This window comes from Ammospiza caudacuta, chromosome 1, assembly GCF_027887145.1.
Source record: "Ammospiza caudacuta isolate bAmmCau1 chromosome 1, bAmmCau1.pri, whole genome shotgun sequence".
NCBI lineage: Eukaryota > Metazoa > Chordata > Aves > Passeriformes > Passerellidae > Ammospiza > Ammospiza caudacuta.
The window spans coordinates 116,953,861-116,981,120 of record NC_080593.1 but is presented as its reverse complement, the minus strand read 5'-3'; the positions used below and the strand labels follow the sequence as shown (position 1 = coordinate 116,981,120).

At 40.5% G+C, this 27,260-nt stretch overlaps 1 protein-coding gene across 2 annotated transcripts in view; it reads right to left on the bottom strand.

Annotated features, from left to right (window-relative positions):
* Positions 1-16,023: 16,023 nt before the first annotated feature.
* Positions 16,024-27,260, bottom strand: part of FAM110B (family with sequence similarity 110 member B) — a 114,314-nt gene continuing 103,077 nt past the window's right edge. For both annotated transcript variants that reach the window (XM_058806738.1, XM_058806747.1), the window contains one exon: positions 16,024-20,879. In XM_058806738.1, coding sequence (XP_058662721.1) covers positions 19,461-20,573 — 1,113 coding nt within the window. In that variant the 5' untranslated portion in view covers positions 20,574-20,879 and the 3' untranslated portion in view covers positions 16,024-19,460. The remainder of the gene's footprint in view (positions 20,880-27,260) is intronic.

Genomic DNA, 27,260 nt, shown 5'->3' with positions numbered 1-27,260 from the left:
CTTTTCCCTCCAAGACAGCTTAGAAGCCTCACTACAGACAAGGCAGGAGTAAGAAGTGGATAAAGGGACTGGAAGAGGACAGAGCTGAGTTGGCATTGCCTTGAGGCAGAGCTCAGAGGGGCAGAAGGGCAGAGCACTGCAGTCTCTCCATCCATCTTCTACCTTGCTGCCTTCACAGCAGTTTTGGGAAACTATCCTGGAGGAGGTCAGAAAGTTTCTGCAGTAGGAAGAAATGAAAATATTATGAATTTTGCTTCAGTAAGATGTACTTTCTTTCTCTATCTCTCCCTTTTTTTTTTCCTTAATGTAATCTGTTGCCTAAATATTTCTGTGCCTTTGTCCCCAGTTTCTATTCTGCTCTTATTTGAAGGCAGCAATTTTGCTCAAGAGGTTCATAACAATAGAAAATAGAAGAAATCTCATTGATATTTTAGACAACAAAGGAAAAACTGAACAAGAAGGTAATTAAAGTAAAATCATGAAAGCTCTTCATTCTACAAGGTAAAAAAAGCGCCTCTAAATCCCAGTTTAATTTTTCTTGTCGTGTTGACTATCCACCTCCAATGAACAGACAAAATGTTCTAGTGTATCTCCCTTTATGTACATATTTTAAATTCTTTTTCTTGTACTTCTATTACAAAAGGTTGAGAAGCTGGAAGTGGTTATGCACACAAAGGAAGAGTATTTGCTCTGCAGTCTGATGCTTATTAGGTTTTAAATCTATTTGAAATAATGAATTGCAATCTACTGTAATTAAATATAAAAAATTGAGTGTTATTAACTAGGCTAACCAAGAACAATTTGCAAAGTTTGTATTTTCTTCCACAGATATTTCCCTGCATATGAGAACTCTGTATGCTAACCCTTAAACACTCTATGTCAATCACAAAAGGCACTTTTCATTTTCACATGGGGGAATTGCATTTTTTAATTCAATGTAACATTATATTATTTGAAGTTCAGAATTATTGTATGAAAAACTTATGCAAGAATTTTAGCAGTAAGCCCCATATTTCCCTCATTGCAGATATTTTGCTACACACCAGTTCCAGCAGAAAGGTTAATATTGGTGGTATCACTGAATGATTCAAATACACAGAATATACATTACTTGATAATTTGCCTCTGAAAAGCCACACCACACGCTATTATCTTGACCACTCTGATGCTAAGAAGATTCCTACTTACAGCAAAGATTCCAGCCAGGAGAAAGTAGTTGAATTTATTCCATGTAGCTCAGATTCTCATCCTTAAGAGATAATTGATTGTGTCCCATATATTCCTTTGAAGGGCAGTTGGTGACAATTACTTTGGGGCAGAAGGTGCTTGTCTTTGGGAGACCTCAATGAACATAAAGGCTTCTTCAATTTGGAGAAGCACAACATTGCCCAGGATAGGGGTATGGTAGCAGATGATTACAGAAGCAAAACATCTTTGGTTGCCTGGCATTGTGTACCACTTATTTTTTTTTTTTTTCCTATCTCTCTGTTGCGAGGAATCTGCTCACTCCAATATATCACTGAGATGCATGATGTGCCCTGCAGGATCCAGCGAGGTACAAACCCAGGTAAAATTGCTCTTTTCCCTTTTACTCACACTAAAGGCAGCCAGTTTCCCAGCACACCAGAGGAAATAAAGCAATTCCTAAAAACTCAGTAGCTGCTGGAGTTTTGAAAGAAAAACATTGTGAAGGAAAATCTTCCTTCCAGGCTTTGAGGGGAGAGAGGGAGCGAAGAATGGCTGCAGTGTACAATGAGGATTTGCCCTCAGCAGCATCCAGATGCCAGTGTTTCACCAGAAGTGCAAACTTTTCCTGCACCTTGAGTCGAGCCCAAGCCTAATTGTAAAGTAGATATTTTTATCAGATGTGTGACAGAGTGCCCTGCAAAAGTAAGGAGGCTGCACAGCCTCCACCTTGCTCAGAGAGCAGCACCAGCTGTACTCTGCCTAGCTGTGTGCAGAATGATGTCCTTTACTCCCCACCAAGGAGGGTTTTCACAGGATTTCCTCCCCTCGTTAGATTTAATTCTGTGACATGGATTAGGAGTAAAGCTGAAGCTCTGCAATCCCTTTAGCCCATTACCTCCCAGCTTCTCAAGACCCAGTGTCAGTAAAAGATAGATGGTTTCAAGTTTATGTCTTCAGCTCTCTGTCCTCCTCAGTGCAGTGGAGTGTTTGCATGGGTTTTGTGTATCTATCCTTAACCAAACCTCAGTGTTCAACCTGGTTAATCCTCATGACTTCTCTGTGCACACATAATCCAAACAGCTTTCTTTCCCAATATTTTACTTTCTTATTTTCTGTTTGTATAACTCCTGGGAGGATTGCAGGCTGCATCTAGTTCCCTCAGGGAGGTGGCAAGATCACAGCAAATCAGTCTCTTTGCTCTAAAATTTCCCAAAGATCAAAGTTTAATTATCATTAGAATGTAAATGTCACAATATTATGGAACTGGTGCATCAGGAAAGAACATATCTTCCTCTTTGAAAGTGTTTCTATGTGATGTGACATTTTGGTAACATTTGAGGTAGGACTTTTTTTCTTTTTAATGATCTTTTCCCTTTTTTTGGGCCATTATAAGTATGCTGCTTCCACCTGCTAAAATAGCATTTAAAAAATAGTATTTCACAAAATCTTTTTCTATTTCAAACTGGCTCCAACATCCAGCTTATTGTTTTATTTAATGAGTTTTTCAGGGCTAGAGAAATGCAAATGAATTCATAAATATTAAGAAAGAATGACTCCTCTTCATAAATATACTCAGATTATCAATATACCACACAAGAAAGGGGTTGCTGGGTGTTTGGGGACAGGGCACCCATTTGAAAAAATATTGATGAAGAAACAGAAAATGTGAGATGATAACATGCTGCATCTCACATTGGAGGTGCTCTATGCCAGTCAGGATCTAAGCATGTCACAAAAGCAGCCATTAAATTCAATAAACTAATGGGACAGAGATTTCCAAAGATGTGCTGCATAAAGCAATAATACACATGTATCTGTTGGAACTGTGTCATGATTATATGAGGAAATGTTGATACATTGAGTCATTACTTTATGCCAGCAGCACAAAAATATTCATCCCCACACTAGCCAGCTTTAATAAATTATTGGTGATGTTAATCAGTTCAGCCTGAAATCAGTATTTATTATTAGTATTATTTTATCTCGGGCCCTGGAGGTGCTGGGCTGCAGATGGACATCTCACTTGCCAGTCCCTTCAGGGTGCCAAGGGTCACCCTCCAGAGCACAGCCAGATATCTCTCACCTGGCACGGCCTTCAGGTGTGCAGGGGGAGGGGGAAGCAGCTCATAACTGCTTTGTAGTGCAATAAGTTCAAGTTAATAATTGCGAACTAGTGGATTTCTCCAGTCATAATTAATACGAAAGTAAAAATGGAGAAAGTCAGTGCAAGTGATTTGGTTGACTGATGATTTTCTTTTTTCCATAAACATTAAAAACCATCTCTATTTTGAATAATACCTTTTTGAAGATCAAAACTTGCAGCTGTTGAATCTTAGCCTGGAAGTTTTAATGGAGTTGGCACTGAAGGATCCTAATTGAAGACAAAACTCCTGAAGACCAATGGCACATTTTGGTTTTTTAACTGTGTCACTCACAGACTCCTCCAAGTCAGGACACATTCTGTAGCTGTTTTAGTACAAAAATCTTTAATGGAAGTAGTAATAGCTATTAAAAGAAATTTATAAGTGTGTGGATCTTGTAAAGAAGAAAACAAATCCAGACTATATTTATTTGCACATTTCAGCTTGGACATCTTAAGGAATACTTGCACTCTTAACTGGCTTAGGTGTTTGGTTGTTTGTTGTGTGTTTTTTTCATTTTAGTGCAGCCAGAATTATACCCTGTAACAACTCTGATAAGACTTGGAAAGGAAACATATATTCAAAGAGTTTTAACTTTGCTTGTTTCATTTTCCCTGTTTGAAAATAGCATTTTTTAGCTTATGCTTATATTTCTAGGGGTTTTTCCCCCTCTCTAGATAAACACAATCAGCTTACACCATCATATCATTGTTAGTGTGCAGCAGGCTACTTAAGTAAATTCTGATTTTCAGCCTCCGTTGTTACAAACCCATTTTTGTTTTAATATGACTAAATTGGTGTGGAAAGATAGGAATATTGCGTCTTATTTACAGCAATGCTGTAAATACATTGTGTATGGAAAACTTAAGTGATAAAGAGCTTAATTAACTGTGATTTATATGGATCTATATGATCATGAAATCACCAGAGTTTGCAGAAACCTAATTTGTTTTTAATAAGTGTTGCCTGAAAGACTAGTAATTACAGTCATAAACCAATTACTGAACTAAAGCATAGTAAATTTGAAAACAAAAGCGGTCACAAAATATTTCATTAGGGATCCGACTAAGTTAAAACAAAAGCTACTTCATGTTTATATGACACTGGAACTGCAGTAGTACCTGTGACAGGTAAATTTTCAAGCAGTTTCCCACTCTAGATTTACATTTTTGAGGTTTCCAGAAGTATTTATGCTTTGGCTTAACAGTTGTAAGCATAGTCCCAAAGCTGTCTTGTTGATTTAAGTGGATGCTGTTAATATTATTTCTGTGCTGTATGTGGGTAAGAAGCCCTGAGTAGACCCAGAAGTTGGCAGGCTGGGGTGAGGCCACAGTGAAGGACTCTGGAGAGCAAGCTTGTGGATTAATAGAGCAAAAGTCTCCCTTGGCAAAGCCAACAATTGTTGACTGATATATGAACTAGACTAGTGAGAAACAAAATAATTATTTTCACTCTTTCAAGTCAAATACAGTTCAGCAGGAATGAGCCAACATGCAGAGGTCAGGCTGTCTGAGAAATGATGGGAACCCCACCCTGGGCTCCCAACTGGACACTTACACACATGTAGCACTGTGTTTCATCTCTCTTCTGCTGAAAATAACTTCCTTTTTTTTTAAATTAACATATTTCTAAGGAACCCGAGAGGAAGCTTCAAATGTGACGCCAAAAGGATAATGAAGACACAGCTGTACTAACATTTCCACTGTGGTGACACTTCATGGTGCCTGTTGTAAGAATCACTTGCTGGAGGAGACACAAGTCCTTCTGAAAGCTTGTGCTCCAGGCACCACGACACTGGGGCTCCATTTCTGAGGGAATGGAAGAGAAAAGGGAGTCACCAGGAGAAGGTAACTGAACAGAGACTGACGAACACTGCAGCTCTCTTTATGTGATCTCTGAAGACAACATTGAGGGTTACATGTCTGTAATCCTCACAAGTTCCCACAAGTGTGTCAGCAGGGTTCCTCATTAAAATTTGGCAAGGACTTACAACAATAACTCACTGAAAGAGAAAACTATAAAACATTATTAGTAATAGATCATCAATCTTGAGAACTGCAATTGCTTGAGAACTTTGAAGAGCCATTGGCCTTTTTTTAACAGATAAAAGAATTAAGGAAATCTGAAAATGAGGCAAAATTGTTTTGGTTATGCCATAGCAAGCAAAGAGCTTGATAAATTCTGCACATTCTAATACAGTGAGGTTCCTGCTCAGAGTGATGTCTGGTGAGCTTAACCATCAGCCAACACAAGGCCATGTGAATTGAAGGGACAGTGCACAGCTGGGTACTAAGCTTGGTGTAAATATTCCATAAAAAGGGGTCCCTAACAGGGGCTGTTCAATGGAATGTGCAGGTGACCCAGGGCAGCTGCTGATGCAGTGGCTCCCCAACCCCATTCTGTCACTGGGATCTGGGTTACCTTAACACTTGGGGCAATATGTTGCTTTTTCCTGTTGGTTTGTGAATTGTTTCTTTAACATGGATCATTGCAGCTGAAGTGGGTTGGGGAGAAATGGGGCATGGGGTGTTGTGCTAGCAGGTCTGGTGGCTCTCTGCCTTGTGGATGGTGGGAAGGGGCAAGGCTCTGGTCAGGCAGGGAGGGGTAACTTCAGACATGGCCTGTGAAACTCAGCTACTGCTCCAACATGTGCAAAGACTTCACAGAGACAAAAGATTATCATTAACACTACATCCTTGGTGCATGCAGGCTTATCTTGGCTGTGCTAGTCACTTCTGCTAGGACACCTTGCAACAGGTAGGATGAAAATTTCTTCATCTGACAGCTGTTTAATGTACCCAATAAAAAGTTAAAGGCAGATACACTCCCAATCTCTGTGCAGTGAGCAAAGCTGGGGTAGTGGGCTCTTCAACCTTAGCAGCAAATGTACAGCACTACCTTGGGGCTGCTCTTTGAAGCTGGACAAATTCAGACTGCAAAGGAGATTACAATTTATCTAAGCAGGGGGTTATTAACCACTGAAATGATTTAGTAAAAGCTGTTGTGGGTTCTCCATCACTGCCTTTGTTCAAATCAAAATAGGATTTCTCAACTGAAATACTGTGTAATTTGAATGGGAAATAATTCATGCCTGGATATAATTAGTATTAGAGAGAAAGGCAAAACAATTAAAGTGATCTCATCTGGCCTAAAAATTGATGAGTCTGTTTAAAAGGGGAAAACAAAACCCAAACCAAATGTAACAAAACTGACTCAGGGGGAATTAATTTCTAGAGGCTGCATTTCACAACAGAGTGTCTTTTCACTAGCACAAATCCATACCTTGGGTGATAGTGCTGCATTTATTAAAAAAAACCTGTGTAAGGAGACAAGTTACTTTTTAAAAGTAGTCACAGTTGTAATTCTTGGGTGAAATCAGAGCCTCAGTGAGAGAAAGAACAGGAGTTTCATTTGTTATAGGAGGTCAGAATTTTATCTGCTTTTCCCCTCCTTTCACAGCCATAAGCGTGTCTCATTCTGGAGGATTTTATAGAAGGATACACGGGATTTTCTGCTCTGCAAGTTGTGGTATTTCTTTTGGAAATGAAGAAAACCCAGCATACACTGGCTGAGTGGTTGGCTTTGATCTGATGATGTCTTGAAGTCAAGGATTAGATGAACAGAGGAATGTCACTGGTATTGTTCAGCTACAGAGGGTTGCATTTATATCAATGTGGCATCCTTAGAAATAATGATCTGTGTTTTTTGTAGTTTATTGTTAGGAAGATCTCAAAATCAAAGTGGAAATGCAGAGTACATGTCAAGAATCACTGCTAGCAGCCCAGAAATTTAACTACAAATGAAAATGTATATGATGCATTTTAAACACATTGAAAGAAAACAGATTAGTTGAAAGGGATAATGGACAAAGTTTCCAAAACAAAGGAGAGACAATAACCCTCTTTAGAGCAAGGTTACCAGGGGAGAAGAAGTTGGAAAAATATTGGGTCCTCAATGCAAAGCCTGTTGCATTTTGATACACTGACATGTTATCTCTGTGCACATACTGAATTGTCAGAGACACTTCACTCAGTATCCAAGGACCACAAAGAAGCCTCCTCTTCAAATTCTGACCAGGGCTGAGTGCCAAGCTGAAATGCAGCATTTTGTTTCTCACGTTTTCCTTCTGAGGTGGCACTTTGTTTGAGAAGGCACTCAATCCAATGCCACTTCTCAGTGGTTGCCAACTTGCAGCTGTTTTGCAGTCTGTAACCTAATCTGCATAGAGAAAAATCTGTAGCCTTTGTTTATTTGGTTCTCAGTGGTTACATGTGACAAATGTACACATTTTAGAATATTTGGTACGAGCACAGACCCTTTTCATGAACACTCTTGGAAAGCCTCAGAAAAGGAGGTTTTATTCCCACGTTTTCCTACAGATAACACATGTCTATGCTTATCAGATTTTTTTTGGAAAGAACTGGAAAAAGGAGTATCTACAACTGCCATAAATTCCTGCTTCACCTTACAGATGAGCCTGAAACAGCAACTGGCAGATGTGCTGACAAAGGCAACCCTGTCTCAGGGAAGAATTCTCTCCAGAAAAGACTGAGATCTCAAAATTCAATTTTCAAAAAAATTTAAAAGCTCACAAAGAGCAGAAAACATCAGCCTTTGTGGTACAGAATTGTAGGGTCTCAGAGCAGAGGTGACTTGACCATGGGACATATTGATTTTGATGTGAATTCTCCAGACCCCAAAGATCCACCCAGTTTAGACATGAGTTGCCAGATGTGAGCTGGTACATCGTGGGACACCAGCTGCTTTGCTGTCCATCACCAGTTGTGATGTGATGATGTGGAAATACCTCCACACCAGGCCAAGTGTGTGCTCTGACAGTGCACCTTAAACAATTAATGGTGGTGCAAGGGCTGCTCATTTTTATTGAAGGAGACCAGTCTTTGGGAAGCAGTGCAAAGAGAACTTGGTAAAGCAGCTGCCATCTTAGAGCAGCAACTCAGACAATAAACTAACTCATCTTAAAGATGGAGCTAGCTCCACTTGTGAGCAGCAGGCTCTGAGCAGAGGGTTGGGACAGCAGTGGGGTGGGCTGAGGGCAGAGCAGGGCCCTTAAAGTCCATACATCCCTGGGAACAGAGGTTTGCTGCTCTTTCATGGCTCACTTGTCAATCAAATTCTTTGCTAGAAGTAATGCAGAACTGTTTCAACCGAATTATTTGATTTGCAGTTCCTATAACTTGAAGGTGGCTTTTTTATTTCCCCCGTTCCACGTAAAATTTTCTCAATGTCAGCTCTGTTATGCACTTTTGAAAAATAAGCAGGGCTCAAAATGAGTTATTTCTTGTGGGAAAACAGTCTGTTGGGAACACATTACACATTCCATTTACTAATCAGAATCTTCTGATAATTTTTACTGTGCATTGCAAATGCAGGCAGCCTGCATTACATCTGCAGTGCTCAGATAGACTGGAACTGCTCCAAACTGCTCCTCAAAAATTTATTTTTAAAATTTTCCATGAACTTACTGTTCCTTCATCCCGGTTGCAAATGCATATTTATGCAATGGAGTAACTACATGCATGCAATAGTTTAGCAGAGTTACATGTACCACCACAGTGTTAAAAAATAGACTGTCTCTCAAAGAATGTAGAAACTATTGCCTAAGGAAATAAATGCTTCAACTTGAGGAAGCTGAAAGACTGAAAACATCAGCAAGGAAGATAAATGGCCTTATCTCACAGTAAGAAAAAAGCAACAGGAAAACTAAAATTTTAGTGATATGCTTCACGAAACAGTTTCATATGGCTGGTCATAAATAAAGTGGAGACCCAGGTTGTTGTCAGAAAAATTTCAAGGATAAGCCAAACAGCTGCAGCCTTGGCTTCTGGTTTCACCACTCAACATCATAATAATAAGGTCCAGGAGAAAGGATGTTCAGCTCCTGAGTAGAACTGAGATGTTCAGTTTCCTGATGTGGAAACATGGGGCTGGGAAAGAAACAGCAGTGGTGAAACGCAGGGCAAAGACAGAGACAAGAAGCATTGCTCTGCAGAAGTATAACTTCCTACACCATGGTGGGAAGGGACACGTGAGCCTGAGTGTGTCATTCCTCCCCACACCTACTAAATCACTGTAGAAATGCTGCTTATTCGCGGCAGCAAAATGTGGTGGCGTGCGGGGCAGGACTGACAACAGTTGCAGTTTGTTTTCAGCAGAAGCTCTGAGGGTGCCTGGATTTAGCACCTTGTTCTACGAGGTGGGCAGTTCCTTTCCAAAACCTTTAAGGGCTGCAGCTCCTGCCTCCACTGTTGCAGTGCCTCCCCCAGAGGGGGCAGTTTCTGAAGGGAACCAACTGAGAAATTGTCCTGGACTCCTGGGCCTTTCCTATGGCTCTCATCTCTGCTGTGCTTCACTGCTGAGAGTACAAAGACCTCCAGTATTCTTATCTTGGCATTCCCCACTTAGAGGAATGAGAGAAGCATTACAAATGAGTCTGTAGGGATGTATTGTGAAAGCAGTAATAAAACTAAAAAGCCGGCACCGGTGGCCTTGGCCAGTCAGATCCTTTGGGAGCCCTGGGCAGCAAAACTGTTCCACATCCCTGCTCTGAAATGCCTGGCATTTAAACCTGGTGACAAGCTCTGCTCCTGCAGACTGCTCATGAGGAAGATCTTATGGTCAGATTGTCATGGTTAATATTATTTTCAGGTCACATTTCTGTTCTCCCTTCTACTCTCCTGCAGTCCATGTGCTAAAGCCCCCTCTCTTCCCTTGCTGTCCCCCCACGCCAGACACGACATGATCAGGATACACTAACATCAAGGTTGCTCTCAAAATTCATGCTCTCTTTCCTGCTTTCTCATTTAATGGTTTTAAAGACAGCAAGTCAATCTGCAGTTTCGGAGCCTTATAACTTACTTGTAGCTGTTGGCAAAGACACATGCAATAGTCAGCATCAGTCAGGAAAATTGTCTCTATGTTTTATTTTTAATAACATTTTTCTGAAGAAGTTCATCTCCATAATTCAGCTCTTTATAACCTACTAACAACCCTATATTATTATCTACATGACCTGCTCTCATCTGGCCCAGTAAAAAAAAGGTGCTATGTGTCAATAATTGCCAGGGGTTCACACTGAATCTTTAACTTAATATTAAAAAAAACCCAAAAAAACACCACTATTCACAAGCACATTTAGGCAAGGGATTAGATTTACTGCATGTTAATGTGAGCCTATAAATTATTCTTTAACTACTGTATTAAAACATAATTAATTGCCTAAGCCTGGGTGGTGGCATGGCTTTGTAGAGCTAATCCCTCCTTCCAGTGCAGTCTGTCTTCCCCATACCAAGCACGTTGTGCTGCATCACAGAAGGGGCTGATGCAGCTGCAGGACTTCATTGCTCCTGAAGTCACATGAGCTCTGCCCTTCAGCATGCCCATCAGACCACTGACCTTTGCCCAGTATATACTGAATGAGTGCTCTGCCAACATTTCAGCCATGGGAAATGCCATTTTTTACTCAGCAAAACGTGGCCAGGAAAGCCCTTTCCATAAGTTTTCAGCACATTGCACAATTTCATGGCATTACACATCTGCTCACTCAGCAGCCCCTGAACACAGCACGACCCTGAGCATCAGGTCTGTGTGGAACTGGTGTGGGAATGAGCCCACAAGAAAAATCTTCAATTTCACACCACAGCTGCCTTTGGGTATCACACCATCCATGTCTCTGAGCGATGACAGCACGTGGATGTCCTGCACATGGTGGGGGAATAGCCAGAACAGGGCCCTGAAGAGCTCTGCTTGCTTGGTCTCATGCAGCAGAGCTGGAAATAGGACAATGACAGAAGTAAACACTGTTCCATGGTGACCTCCAAAGAGCAGAGTCCATCCCAAAAAATTCATAAGTGATCTCTCAAATAAATAACGGCCCATAAAGGTTTTTGATATCACAGCTGACTATATAAATGTGGTTTGGAGTAGGGCAAATTTGTTTTCAAATAGCACTGGTTGTACACTGCTCCTGTAAGACCTCATTGGTGGTTGGAGATGAGCAGCAGGGGCACTCCTGAGGCTTGATATGAATATTCATGATGGTTCATTAGTTTGTAGGTTTTCCATAATCTGCTCATTATCTCTTCAGTAAAAATTCAGAGAACAAATATGTGCTATTTATGTGTACAGACACACCCTGTACTGGGTGGGTAGGTCCTGACCTTCTCCCCACATCAGTACTGTGCTTCACCAAACCTCTGTTCTTCACCAAACCTCTTCCTTGCCTCGTCTCTGCAAGGTTTCACTCCTCCCATGGCTCCTACCTGCAGTGTCTGGAGGAATTTCCCCCTTGTACGTTTTGAAATGGCAGAATAATAGGTGAGAAAGTGGTAGAAAATTAGTGTATGATATTCACAATGCAGAGAAAGAAACCCTCATCCCCAAACAGGCCAAAATATTAAGTTCTCACAGCGGGTGAAATGCTGTCTGCCCCACTAAAGATCAGTAGCAAAGTTCACATTGACTTCGATGAGGCTAGAATTTGGGTATTAATTTTTCCATCGTCCTCCCAGATGAAGTGTCCAGAGATATTTCAAGATTTCCTTAGGCCAAACAAGTTTTAAGGTTTCCCGAGGGGAAAACCCAGAATCATGGAATGACTTGGGTTAGAAGAGACCTTTAAAGGCCATCTAGTCCAATCCCCCTGCAATGAGCAGGGACATCTTCAACTAGACCAGGCTGCTCACAGCCTAGTCCAACCTGACCTTGAATGCCTCCAGGGATGGGGCATCCACTGCCTCTCTGGGCAATCTGTTCCAGTATTTTAGCACACACAAAGCAAAAAATTTCTTCCAAATATCTAGTCTGCCTCTACCTTCTTTCAGCTTAAACCCAATATACCTTGTCTTATTGCTACCAGCCCTGTGATATATTTTTGCACTTTGTAAGTGCAAACACACACACACACACACACACACACACACACACACACACATGCACACACACACTTTATTAACTTCTTTGGTTCTGTTTGACTGTACAGCATCTTGGAGGAAAAAACACCAAACTTGCAATTTCATTAAAAAAAACAGCTAAAAATTGTTTTATGGTATAGCTCCATGCCTGTTCTCTACTTCCTTAATTCAATACCAGAGAATATACAGACGGATAAAAAGCTCCTATTTTCACTCGGTCTGTAGGAGAGGAGGATGATGAACATTCTAGAAACAAAACCAAGGGAAATTGAAAGCATTCTGAAAGCTCATTGTTCAGAGTCATTAAACACAAAACAATCACAAAATCTGTTAGGTTGGAAAAGACCTTTAGGATCACCAAATGCACTGCCAAGCACTGCCAAGTTCACCACACAAGAACAAAACCCATGCCCCTGAGTGCCACATGTTCACATCTTTTAAATACCTCCACACATTGGCTAACTCTACCACGCAATGCCTTTCCCCCTTATTCTGTCACTTGTTATTTAGGAGAAGATACTGACTCCCACCTGGCTACAACCTCCTTTCAGGCAGGCCTAGAGAGCAATAAGATCTCCCCCTAAGCCTCCTTTTCTCCAGGCTAAACAACCCCAGCTCCCTCAGCTGCTCCTCACGAGACCTGTGCTCCACACTCTTCACCAGCTCCATTGCCCTTCTCTAGAAGTGCTCCAGCACCTCAGCGTCTGTTTTGTAGAAAGGACACCAGGTGGACCCATAAGTTTACAGAAAACCCATCAGTTTACAGAAAGCATTTTCAGATGGGATGATTGAGTTTTGTGCCAGTTTTGTGTAAGCTGATATGCTGTGAGGTATGCAAAACAATGAAGAAAATCAAGTCTGGCCAAAACCTAATACTGTAATTTTCATGCAGACACATTAATCTGTACTTCCCAGTCTTATTTGCAGGAGGTTAATAAATAAGACTCTGTTAGTTTTCTATTGCCCCCTACAATCATTTTAAAATTAAGAACAAAACCCCCACCATCCAAAATTTTAGTAAAATAAGGTTCACATTCAGCTAAGCATCCTGTTACTTTAAGTCACTCCAAATCATCATTGGTACATTTCTAAATGCTGTGTGCTGAGAGTAGCAAAGATTTTACAGTTCAGAATGGCAAGACAGACTTCATAAAAAATTAATATACTTGAAAAGCAGGTCATTTATTAAAAGATCTTTTAAAAGCTTCCTTTCTTAAAAAGCAAAACTATCCGCCCACCTCCGCATCTCGTCTGAAAGCATTTGCATACACAGCTGTTCTCCAAATTTCAACCATGTTCCTTTTTTGTCTTCATGTTTTAAGACATGAATAGCAAGCATTTAGTGAAGCAGTACCATGGTTCAGCAAGTGCCTTCTGCTTCCACACACTGATTTATCCTGTCTGGCCCCAGACACTCAGGTACCCTTCTCTCACACACAGGATTAAAGTCTCAGACCTTTGGCCCCAGGGCTGCATGAGATGGCAGTTTGGGGACTTCAGCTTCTAAACCTTCTCTTACCACAGCTGAAGGATTTCCCACAAAAGTGAGGGTGAGGAGAAACGTTGTCTGTCCCTCCTGGATCTTCCACTGTCCTTTTGTTTTACAAGCCCTTTTAGCAAGTGCTTTCTCACCAGCTGCCTGGGAACTGCACATGCAGCACAAGTGGTCTGGATGCCAAAGGTGTAAGACACACAGGTACCCTGTTACCAAATAGCAGAAGGCAAAACAACAAATATTTCTTGGATAATGGACCCGTAGCATTCTGCTCACTGGAAATTGTACCACATTTGCACACAACTGTCCTCAAGCCAGCATTTTATTTGGAGACAAAGAAATAGCAGGACTATGCATTGAGTGAGATATGACAGAGAAAAAAAGACAATTTTGGACCAAGAGGTTGATACTTCTGAGATATGTTTGACATCCTGCAATTCATGAGTGTTTTCAATCCCTGCATCTTCCTGAAGAAGCATTTCTCGCTGTTTCATCTTGCCTGCAAATAACATGACACCCCAGAAAATTAAAAATAATCCATTAAAAAGATTACTAGCTTTTCAGGACATGGCAGCTCAACTGTACCCACAGATTTACTCTCTTGGGAACAGGCTGTCATGAATACAGCGGTTATAAAAGACAGAACAAGTTGTGGGAAAGTTGCTTTGAAAGGAGGTTAAACGAGGAGAGTATGATGACCTTGGTCATAATTTTCAAAGGAGAGATGATGTAAAAGTCAGACACCACAAGGGAAGGAAGACAGAAAAGAAGAAAGCTGAGAAAACTCAGAAAGGGCAAGACACCCAGAAGGTGGAGACGACTTGCTGTGCCAAAAGCAAGAAACAGTAATAGCAGAGATACTAGCACTCTCTTACTCTTGTCATAAGAGCATCATGAAAATTACTTTAGATTTAGAAGAATGACATTCAAGAGACTACTTTTTGATTATAAATGATTGTTTTTCATGATTTTTTTTTAAGTCACTGCTTATTATTAGTCAGTTTTGATGGGCAGCCACAACCAAGTTCCTAGGTAATCAAATGTAGAATATGCTTGAAGGCTGTTCATACCTACCAGGTGCCTCCACTTTAGATTGCACTGCAGCCCAAGGGACATCAACTGAGTATTTAGCAATAATGTAGTAACTGTAACAAATGGTAGAACTCAGCTATTGATCACCATTTGGGCCTTCAGAGAGAAAAACAAAAGGCATTTATGGGTTAATACTTCTGACTGAAATGTGCTTATTTAGAGGTTCACTTAATAGATGCCATTATCAGGAGATAAAAGTCCTTACACTGAACAAACAATTTTATTGGCCTTTCCCATTAAGCTATGGATGACATATTTCAAAGGGCAGATTATTGGAGTCTTTCTGCTGACAGCAAGGAATGTCAAATGAATTCAGAATATCATTGAATATTTAAGCCATGGTAACAAAGATTTTAATATAGAGCTATCTTATAATTCAGGACAAAACACCTTGACCAGTTTATTCTCCTGTATAGCACATTTATATCCACATTTATATTGAAATCGGCAATGGACCCTTACTGCTCCTGGGAACAAAACTCCAGATGCTCTTACAATCTAAGCTTAATGTGTTCAGTTACTGGTGTAGTAGCATTAATCACAATGGACAAGAGTTTTATGGCCTTGGAAAATGGAACCTCCCAGATTTGTTAAGACTACTTTGATCAATAAAATGTTTCCTATAAACAAATGAGCTCTGAATATAATGTACTAAACATTATCACCCCATAATCAATAGGTATCAGGAAGACTGTTTTTGAGGTTTAGTTCCCTTCCTGTTCCCCTGCAGACTGCAATTATTCAGCTCTGTACTGCAGAGCTCCATTAGGCACTTTGTTTTTCATTCAATGACTAGAATCAAGTGCGTATGGCCTCCACGGATGGATAAACTGCTGTAAAAAGAGATAAGTCAGCAATACTGATTGGCTCTGTTGTCTGAGCATGCCTTTTGATTTTTGAATTACAGCCAAAAGCATCATCGTTCTGTGTTTCCCCTTCAAAAGCCCTCGGTCACTCAGATGGTGCATACACTCACAGCACAGAGCTCTCCTTTGCAGAAACAGTATTCATAAAAAAAAGACAATTTCGGTACTTATATTTGTTGAATGTAAATTTGTGGCACAGATGTTTTATCTCTCATCTTTCATGACATTGTTACTATATAATATGAAGTGATTGAAAGGCCAGTTTTACTTTGATGCCCACCTCTTTGACTCACATAAAAGGTTTACCTCTGTGGAAAGCTGTAGGTAGCTTTCAAAGGGTAATTGGTCACACCATTTTCCTCTTCCCTTCCCTCTCTGGCAAGCCAAAGTAACAGAACCACCATAAACTTCTGTGGTGGTTTCTTTTGTCTGGGTGTATGTGTGTGTGTATGAGCTCACACCAGTCACTGAAGACACACTGTATTTTTCTTCACTGCTGAGGCCAGTACTGTCAGTTCCAGCTTTTACAGGACAGGCTTGCATTTCCCTCCAGAGCTGCAACAAGAGCTGTTGTTTAGCTGTGAACACCTGCTGTGCACTTTGTACCTGGGTAAATGCCTGCTGGACACAGCAGGAACAGGACTAGGACAGGTTCCTGATGAAGCATTTCAGCTGGTTACAACTCTTTGTGAATTCAGCACTCAGCACTCAGGAATCTCCTAAGGCAGAATGCACTCTTGACATGACAGGATTACCTGTCTGCAGATAATATCTAATATTATATTGTATAGAATGGTTATTCCCATTTGAATACAAAAACAATCAGACACCAATGATTTGGATTTTACGCAAACGTACAGGTAAAAACAAGACCATTGTCCTTGGGTGACTAATAATTAAATAATATCTGCATAAATGGCAATAAAGCGACAAATAAAGGCAATTGTGACCTGCTTGTTCAAAGCCTTGTGAACATTCTGCAATCCCATGATTTCTATTACTGCAACCTCACCAGAGTTGCAAGTCCAGCTGACTGTGAAGGTCTAGGCCCTGTAAAATCTTTTCCATGTGCACACTGTAGGAAGCAGGGACAGTGAAGGCAGATCAGCACCTGTGCTGTTCCAAAGGTGCTGCCTAAGATTTTGGGTGAGGAAACTCCCTCTTACAGATAGCTTACAACACCCTTTTGTGATTAAAAGGAAATGAATTTGATTTCTCAAGAGCTTGTGGCTTCCCCACAAACCTTGAGAAACAAATTCAGAATACTAGCAATATGCTCTAATCCATTTTCTAGATATAAAAGCTTCTTTATTACTGTTTTTGGCTGACAACACTTGAGATAGCATGTTTATCATCATTCTTAAAACACTTGAGAGAGAACAATGTGGGTGGATTTTTTATTTCGGTTTTAACTTCTTTATTTCATTGCTGTACAGCTGCATTACACTTGGCTTTAATCCCTCAAGCATTATTTTCCTTGGCAAAACAGTCACTGAACTGAGCAGAACTTACTATTGGAAAAATATGCTTGAAAAACCAGTGTGATGTCAATGCCAACTGAAACCCATGGAGCTTAAAATGTCACAAATGGGCCTGTAGCTGAAATACAGAGCTCCTCTTTTTTTTTTTTTTTTTTTGTCTGAGCTAGGAATGTTGTAAGTCTTAGGTTGTGAAGTCAACTGTAAAAATCACAGAGTAGCCTCCTGAAGCTGAATGTGTGCTGAAACTGAATGTGTGCTTCCCTCCCTCCATAAACAATCATTTAGAGAACAATTATATAAAACTGGATGTAGGATAATTCCATAGGAAACAAATGACTGCATGGCTCCACTTCCAGTCTTGCCTGCATTAACTGTAGCTGTCTGTTATAACCTGGGCTACAGGCTTCTCAGAGAAAAGAGAGAACCCGACTTTGTAAAACATCTTTAATATTCAAATATATAAATAAGCACTACTGAAGAATAATTCAGAAGACTGCGGTGATTCATTACGAACAGATGCTATAAACGGGAACAGTAACATTGCTAGGTAAGGAAGAAGCAAGCTATTTTAGGAGTCTTGAAAATCTCTTCTAGTTCTTCAGACAGATCATGCTGCTATAGTTATTTTATAAAAAATTATATTCTGAAAAGCACTTTAGTAAAAGAAACCTTTTACTGGAACTATTATTTAACCAAGACCTTCTACAGCACTAAAACACACTGCAATTGAGTTCCTGATACAGTTTTAAGGATGGGAGGGGTGAAAATAAGAACAAAAAAACCCTACCATACCTGCACCAGGAGCTATTTATTAGCATAACACTCTTCCTTTTAAAGATTTTGTAACAACTGAAGTATATACAAAGTCTTACAGCATTTACACAATAAAAAAGTTTCCTATTAGCTGATGTAGTATAAGGTAGTGCTGCAATTTACTTCAAAGCATGAATACAATAATAATGAAGCAGACCACTGTACTTTCAACTCCTCCACTACCACACCACCACTGTCAGTTGAAGTGACAGGTAATTAAACCACTGGGAAGACAGATTGTTGAAAGATTTGTAACAGGTTGATTCGCAGCACTAACCATCTTAAGGAGGAAAAAAAAAGAGAAAAGAAAAGCTACATACTGTCATGTTTCTACACTTTCCTAGAGCTGGAACAAACTTTCACAGCCTTAGATATAACATATGCAAGACAACATAATCACATTTTTTCAGATATAGTTCAGCTACTGAGTGTATTTACTTCTGAATAGGAGGCGTTATATTGATATGGCTGTGTGTTTCCATTTTTTGTTCATTAACTCTTCAAATAGGTCTACAAAAAAATTAAGACAGCATGGAGTTTGTAGTCATGATGTGTTTTGACTAATAAAGGCATTCAATATCAGCTATAGGATCTAATTATTCCTGTCAAAAGTTTAAGACCAGGAATCTTTGAGTAAAAATCAAACCCACAAAATCCTGTACCTGCGCCATTGTCATCTGTTGACTCCAACTTTCTTTAAGCTTTTCCAACTGGTATAATACAAAATCATTAAAATGCTTACACCAACCCAAATGCAAATCTCACTTAGTTTATGAGAGGTCAAGCAGATTCACTAGACTACTTCTGCTGTAAAACAGAGGGAGCTTACCTAGGAAAAATAAACTTTTACTGAACAGTGCCTTACTACAAGTAGGGATATATAGTTTAACAATGATACATAATTTAAGAACATAGCATTCTTTGCCTTTTAGAAACAGCTTTCGTGTGCCAATAATGCACTTTCTACAAGAGATAAGGCTACTTTGCCTATCGTTGTATGCCTAAACCTCATATTTTGGCCAATTCCAGTTTTCTTCCCCCCAAAGGGATTCTGTTTCAACTTGGAAACGAGTAAAGTCAGTTGACAATATCTGTATTAAGACAAAAAGTGACATATATAAAATCCACGAGGAACCACATAAATACCAAAGAAGTCATATAACCTTTCCATGTAAACACTTTGATTATACTGAAGCCCTAATCAGATTCTTGTCTTAAACTTTTGGCAGATAATGTGTATGCTCAGCCAGGCTTTGTAGTTAGTTACTGTTCAAGTGGAAGCCAGGTCAGCTCACATGTTGACAGGCATGCAACTTGGAAACATTGCACAACAAGCAACACAAAGATTTGAGAAGGGTACAAGACTTCAAGTAGACTTCACAACCCTTCACAAACTGAATATTCACAGACAAAGATACAGTCCTTGCTTTTTTCTACGGTGGATTTCTCTCTCACACATGGGACACTTTCTGTGACTCTCTAGCTTGCTTGATGCTATACAACCACTTGATGATTCTGGCATTCCTCTCAATGGCAGAAATGCCGTATGGCACACGGTCATTGGCACTGTCATCATTTCTAAGGTCACTGTTGCTGTCCTGAGACTGTTCACAGTCTGAGCTAATCATGCTTGCACTGCGAAAGTTGAGGGATATAATATCAGAGTTAGCCCTTGCAAAGTTTTCCATCCCAAGGTTTTCAAGCTCTTCAGGATCCAGTCCGCAGTAGTTAAAGAATCGTTCAACGTCTGCGTCAACACGAAAGTATCTGTCGCTTAAGTCTGATTTTGACCGCTGTAGGGAGGGTCTTCTACTAACTCCGCACCCAGACTCCACTGCCTCAATCTCTGGGGACTTCAGGGTGGCAATGGCAGCGATTTTGGGCTTTGGAGGCAGAGGTGGGGCTGAACTACTGCAGGGTATTGCTTTTAAGGGCTTTGCACTAGTTACTTTCCTAATGTCTGAAGAGCTGTGAGAGACATGCAAGAAAGTCTCTGCTGACTGATCTAGGAGCCTTCTGCTGACATTGGAGCTGCTCTCCTGGGGGCTGCTCCGGCCCTGCGTGGGGTAAACCTTCAAGGATTCAGCGAACGAGTGTCGGTTCAGCTCTGTCGAATCGGCCCTGTGGGGTGGCCAATTTCGGGGACCGTGCTTATGCCCTGAGCCTGAGCTGGAGCCTTCAGAGCTGTTGATGATGTTCTTCAAAATCTCGAGTTTCAGATTTTCTCTCTGGACTCCACTCTCAGTCTTTGCATTGTTGCTGAAGACTTTCAAGGTGGGGCTCCCCAGCGCTCGTTTGGCCGCGGGACAGACCGGCGGCTTCGCCAGCACCGCCGGCTTCACAGGCTCCTGTTTGGCATTGATGACCTCCTGGCTCTTGACGTATTTCGCCTTGTCGGCTTCGAGCCTCTCCACCGCACTCAGTCTTTTTGGGTTAGGCTCCGCCTGCCTGCGAAAATAGTCGGGTCCTTTGTTCAGGATGCGGAGAGGAACGGCAGATGTGAAAGTCACGGCAGGGCTGACCGGCTTTACCATGCTACCTGTCGGTAATGTTTCTGTAGGCATGTTTGGTGGTCTTTCCCCCGCAGCCGTTTTGGATTCTTCTCTGGGATCTCCTAAATGCACGGTGCAGAAACATGTACATTAAGCACAATGAATAGCCGATGAATCCTGGGATCTGAGTGTTAGCAGCAGTGCCTCATCTCACAGCTCATTAAATAGCACTGCGTTTCTCTTTTAAAGGCAGCCTTTGTAGGGCAAGGGCACCCGACACAAGTCCGTATTAGTCCGCTCCGCTGGCTCCTTTCTTCTCGCTGAAAGATGTGGGAGTCTGGCCGTCCCCCCTGCGCTCCAGGAGCGAGCGGCAGCGATCTGAAAGGCAGAATAACCAACCACACGTTAGCGGGAGCGCCTGACATCAGAGCGATAGCAACAGCCGCCTCCCGGCCCTCCTCTGCCTCTGCCTCCACCCGGGAGCGGCCACTGCCGCACGGGCAGCACACACGGAGCCCCTGCCTGCCCCTGCCCAGCACCCTCTGCACCTCACAAGATGTGAAATCGTTTGATGTTTACACTCTGAACTTGGATTTAACAAAATTATATTGGGGGAAAAAAATTTCTAAAAAAATTAAGCCTCATCACAATACAGCCATACATTTCCAGAGGGATAAAGGGAAGCAGAATGAGACAATTCAGAGACTTGAAGCCACACATCTCCCAGTAAAAAAGCACTTATTACTAATATATTTGGCTTAGTTAAGTAGATTTGTGAACATGTTTTATCTCTAACCCCCAAACATTTTTCTCCTTATAGGCAACATACTGTATAAATCTGGTCAATCAAGTGTATTTTCCTTGCTCATTAAATTGTCCAGAAAACAATCTGGTCTAAAAAGCAGAAAGCAAACAGAAACATGAAGTTTTAATTGCAATGCACATCCTTCATTGCTAATCAAATACAGAATGAACAAATAAAACCAAGAGATGTCACTAAATCCACCAGTTCCAGTTCCTAGTTTGTTTGAACATTGGTATCTATAGCACTGGTGCTCCAGCGATAAAAGAAGGCCTTCCAAGCTCTCATGATCACCTTACAGGCTTAACAGAACAACAAAAAGTGTCTTTAGCTTTTTATGTAAGATTTTGAGAACATGAAAAACCATTGTGACTGGGTTTGAAAAAGAAGAACTTGTCTTCAACATGTAGATAGACATAATAACTCAGGTTTTCTAACAAGCCATAAGTACAAATAAAATTTCTCTTCATCTAAATTATTTTAAGGCTTTATCACTGAGATTGTCACAACAGTCTAAAATCCAACACCATGGATGATATTACAAGTGTTGAAATATTTTTTCCTAAACGAGGCACTGAAGGGCACTTACCATGGAATCTACTTTTCAAGCAGTGATTTCGTTAATGGGTCTCATTTGTTTTATTACTGCCCCATTAATCTATGCTGCCCTCTTTAATATCCAATTTCTATTATCACTGTAATCTTCAGGGAGAGAAAGAAAAGCAGCTGCTCCTTCTTCACTCTATCTTAAAGAACACAGAACAGCATCCTTCTCTGGGATGATTTGCTTTCATGTTGCTGTCATCCTATGTGTTCTCATCCATCAATGCCCAACTTGAAATTCCAGCTCAAGTTACATTAACAGTAAAAACAAAACAACCTCAATCACTGATGACCAGAAACATGTGATATATATACATTAAACACTTTCTACATATTATCCAAGGTCAAAGTGAGCAAATAAAATATACAAATGCTATAATGAGATTACAGGAAAAAGCTGAGCTTTCTCCTGAAGGCTCACTGTCACAAGCATTCTTCAAATACAAACTAACATATTTAGGTGGGTGATAAACCAGACAGAGATTCAGTGCAATTGAAAGGGTAGTGAAATGTTAATTAAGCTTCTCTTTCAATGCTGTTTTATAAATCCTAGTGCTAACTCCTCTGCAGTTTGACTTCCTGAATTTAAACTAAATCTTCCTGAAAGAGAAAAAGCTTTCCTCGTTTGAATCAACATACTTATTGATACTGTTTTGAAATTAAGCATGATACTTCCAAATGCGCAGAAGGCAATTCCAACTTGCATCTGCACACACATTTCTCTTCCGTACACACAAAGCAAATCTTTCCACATTGCCAGCTCAGAGCTGGATGGCTAAGTGCCTGTAGAAATATCCCATTCATGTGTATATTTAATACTTGTGTGCAGAAATCAAATCTGTGTGAGAGCAGGGGCTTTGTCAAGAGGAAGAAAACCCCACAAACAACCGAGCTCTTTGTACTTAACACTGTTCACCCAACTGAGTTAATACCACTTGAGTAAGCAAGAGAACTCTCCTGCTAGACCACTGTCATTAAAGGTGACCATGTCCTGCCCCTGAGGACAGCTGCCAACTCCATTCTCCTCCTGGTGAGTAGCTCTGCACACTGCTACAGATCAGAGCTATGGGAACCCAGGCCTCCAGCTCGAGGCTGCTTTTGGAAGTCTTTTCCCAGCATTTAACAACTTCCTCACTTTGGATAGCCTTCATCAATGTCAGCAAGCATTGCCCAGTAGGCTGAGCATCCACATTGGCTTCAGCACCACACTTAAAAGGGAACAAAAAGAAGAAAAATAAATCCCACCATGCACACATGTTCATTCGAGAGAACAAGTGTGCTTGCCTGCAAGCACATATGGAGCCAGGTGCCCCGGAGTCAACGGGAATATGCTACAACTGGCAGTGTGCTTCAGGCATGTCTAGAAAGAAAAGACAGGACCTGGTGAGGAGCCAGGACAGAAATGTCCACCTGAGCCAGCACAGGGAGCCTGGGGGGTAGCAGCCAAGTGGTGATGTGGCCAGCCATGGAGGCTTTGTACCTGTGGGGCTGCTGCTATGAACTAAGGAACATACAGCTAAGAAAAGAGATCAACTTTTTGTGCATTGTTTAAATTGCTCCATTTCACTGAAGTGCTGTATTTGAGTATCACCAGAAAGCTTATTCAGTATTCTCCTCTCAGAGAGATAAAAATTACTAACTAGATACAGTTAAAAAAGAAAGTGCGATGAAAGAGAGGTGGATGAATGTAAAATCTAATGAAACTTCTGCCTGTGCTAGTGATTGCTACAGGCTGTTCCTACTGCTAACTGGAAAAACGAGCTCAAGTTTTACCAGCTTCTCTTCTGTCCATGGGCACCTGAAACACCACAGCAACACTACAGAACCTTGCTACTTATTAATTTTATTGTTAATGATGAGACGCTGAGAGCAGCAGTACAGTGTTGTCTTGGGAAGACTGAGATTCCAGTTGTGAAGATCATCATTGCAGCAATCAGGGCATAGAAATGGCTTTTTTCTGGCTTAAACTCCAAAGAAACTCAGATGGCTTAGGCATCTGAATTCCCTTTCCCTGTTGGGAACATCTCTGGTACCAGTAATATCTTGCAGAAACTCGAAGGCAAATAGGTTTTCTTCACCCACTCCTAGAAAATGTGCGAAATATATCTAGGGATCCAAGAAATGTTCCTTTCTCTCTGTTTACATCCAGAGATCTGCTGTACAGGTGTAATCTTTCTATGGACTCAACTGTTTTCAGGATTTACTCTGGATTTCCATTACTGCTCTTCCTTACAAAACTACTAGACTTAAGAAATTATTTCAAGGAAAACAGAGACAAAAACCTTACAGTTGAATTCAAACATAGTTCTATTTAATACCATGTATACATTAATAAAACCTGTCTGAAAGGTCTTACTGAGCTCCTCTAATATCCCACAACTATTGCACACTTGCTGAGCAGAATACAAAATGCACAAAGTTTTGGGTTTTTAAAGCTGCATTTTCGGCCAGACACTTCAATCCAGGATTCCTTTGTGGCAGAGGCAGAGATTCAAAGCACTTAATTCATTCTAGGCATCACAATTTAATCACTCCTGAGTCCATAATATGCTTGTCAGATATTCATATTTAAATAACCAATGCACTATCTGCATGATTTAGGGGAACACAACACAGCCTAGAGCAGCAATAGTAACAAGTAACATTAACTACAAGTAAATCTCCTATAAAATATTCTTTCCTTACTTTAAAACTGAGGCAGTAGGAAGACATAAACTATGCAGAAACTTCGGAATCCTAGGTCCATATATTTTAAATATGCAGTTTCTTGAAATGTATGGGAAATTTATGAGCAGACTCCATTGTGGCAAGTATTTATTTCTAGCACTATTATGAATACAACAGTATTGAACAATAATAGAGTTCATTTTTTCCTCTCATACCTAAAACTGCATTCCAAACACAGACTGACTGAATGGTGTCAACTGACAGTAAATGACACACTTCCCTCCTCCGCTCTGTGGTGTCCTGTAGCTCCTACGCGTTTGGCCACATTTCACCCAGTCTTTGTCTAAAAGCATCCACAGAAAGGCATTACATATTTTAGCAGTATTCAAGTTACAGAAAAAGCAGCAAAAAGAGCCATGTGAAAATGTGGTCTAAATGAAATGAGTGAAATGCCTGTCCTTGACTTTGGTGAGGACATTGCTTCACCTGACAAAGTTACAATGAAGCTCATTCTCCTAATTCATCCCTCTGGGACAGCAGATGAAGGGATTGCACAGAAGGGAGGATGATGTATGGTGGATAAATATAATGAAGGCTGACAGCCTTTACTCTGCCTTTCTTTATATTTAAAGGCCTGTGTCAATTTTATTTTCCAGGTGATAAAATATAACTACCACTACCTCAAGATGCACCATAACAAGACATAAATTCCAGTACAAGTAATCAAGAGGTGGCTGCAACAGGACTCAAAGAGATCACAAAACAAAACCTACACAGGAATGCAGGACACAGATGGAAAATGTCAGGTTCCCCTAACACCTGGGTGCCCTTCAGAGCTGCAGGCCCCATTATGAAGATACTGGTTATTTAACAGTCACTGCAAAGCCTACAAATGAGAGCTTCACTGAGAATCACTGGCTACAGGTCTGTGTGCTAAGTTATACTAATATGTATGCCTAAAACTGATACAAGTTATTCTGTAGATAATTGTCATTGTAAACCTCACATATGTATGTTACTAAGTTTAAAAAAACAGGCAAAGCCTAAGTAAACTTGGATGAAATTGATAAAAGGTCATCCATATCCAGAATGGCAGCAGTATTTCATTTTTTAAGCCAATTTTAGATAAAGATGTGTATGCTGTGTAGTCTTGGTCCCATATAATATTAACTGTCAAGATAAAGCATGAGGAGATGAAATAGTGTTTCAGATCTACCATCACTCAAAATACAAATGAAAGTGCCTGTTTTCAACTCTGTTCCTCCCTAAAATGTGGTACAGTGAACAGTAGGAGCAACAGGCATCTGTTCAAGTATACATTTAAACCTTCAAAAGGTCATGAATAATGTGAACTACAGTGACCTGAAACGGAGAGTGGCAGAATTACAAGGCAAGAAAAATTTCCACCAAAGGGAAGGCAGTAACTTTGGCAAAGGCAGTCACTTTTCACTGCTGATGTGTTACTTCCAACCAAAAATACCAAACTACAACTAACATTGTTTGCAATAGCTTGCATAGCTGAGCATAATATGGGCTGATACATTTATGCTAATTCTGCTTTGCTCTTACATCAAAGGCTTTTAAGACAAAACTCTCCATAAATACCACAGTGTCACCACTGAGCACTCTTTCTATTTTAATATGCAGTGAAAATGATGAGGTTTAAAGCAGGACATTGCCATAACCAGAAATGCTAACACTGTTAAGTTGAAATAGCTGCTGGGAAATCCATGGAGGTATAAACGTCTGGAAAACAGGAAAGCAACCTAGCAGCTGTACTTACATACTAACCCTGTAATGTATGCCTAGATCTCACTGGGAGCTGGATATAGATACTTCTTTGAAAGAAAAAACTTTAGGAAGTATTTTGCTTCTTTTTAGTTCTGAAATCCATCTCCTACCCAGTAGCAGTAATCCACTCCCAGGGATGCTTCTCGGATAAATACTTCCCCATAGATACGTCACAATGATGAAAACTCTGATTTCTTTCAACAGGCTGCATAAATGCAGAAGAAAGCCCAGAAATGAAATTCTCCTTTTTCCAATGAGACAGTACAAACCAAAAGAAAATATCTTATTATTTACTACAAGCCGTGTTTATAAAAGTTGTGTTTGTAAATCAGTTTTGTTTTCTCTGGACCCCTGTTTTACTTAGACAGCATTGTGTTCTTTGCAATAATTTCAGTTGCTTACTTAAACAAAAAAAAACCCCAAAAAACACAAACCAAAACAGCAAAGGGCCTAAAAAATTATAATAAGGAATATGATGTTTTCCTGGATTTGTAGCCTTATGTGAATATTTCTATTTCAGTGTGCATTTTATGAGAATAATAAACACTTCACAAAGTTTTAGGAAACACCCTTACTACTTGTTCATCAGCCAGTGGCAATGGTCTCAAATATAAACTACTTTTATACTTTTAATTCCACATCTATCCATAACCGTAATATTTTAAATTTACAGCCTCCTCCTTACAAGGCCACAACTCCCAGTTTATCCTGTGGGCTCCTGAGCCTACACAGTTTTCCTAGGATATTTTATGCACTTTTAAAGATCAACACAATCCCCTTCTTCAATACAGGATACTTGGCTCTGGTGTTCAGCTACATTTCAGAGGTTATCAAAGCCTGATAGAGGTCCCTGCTGTACCAAGTCCCACCTGTTTGGTCCCTCTTCTCTGGAAAAA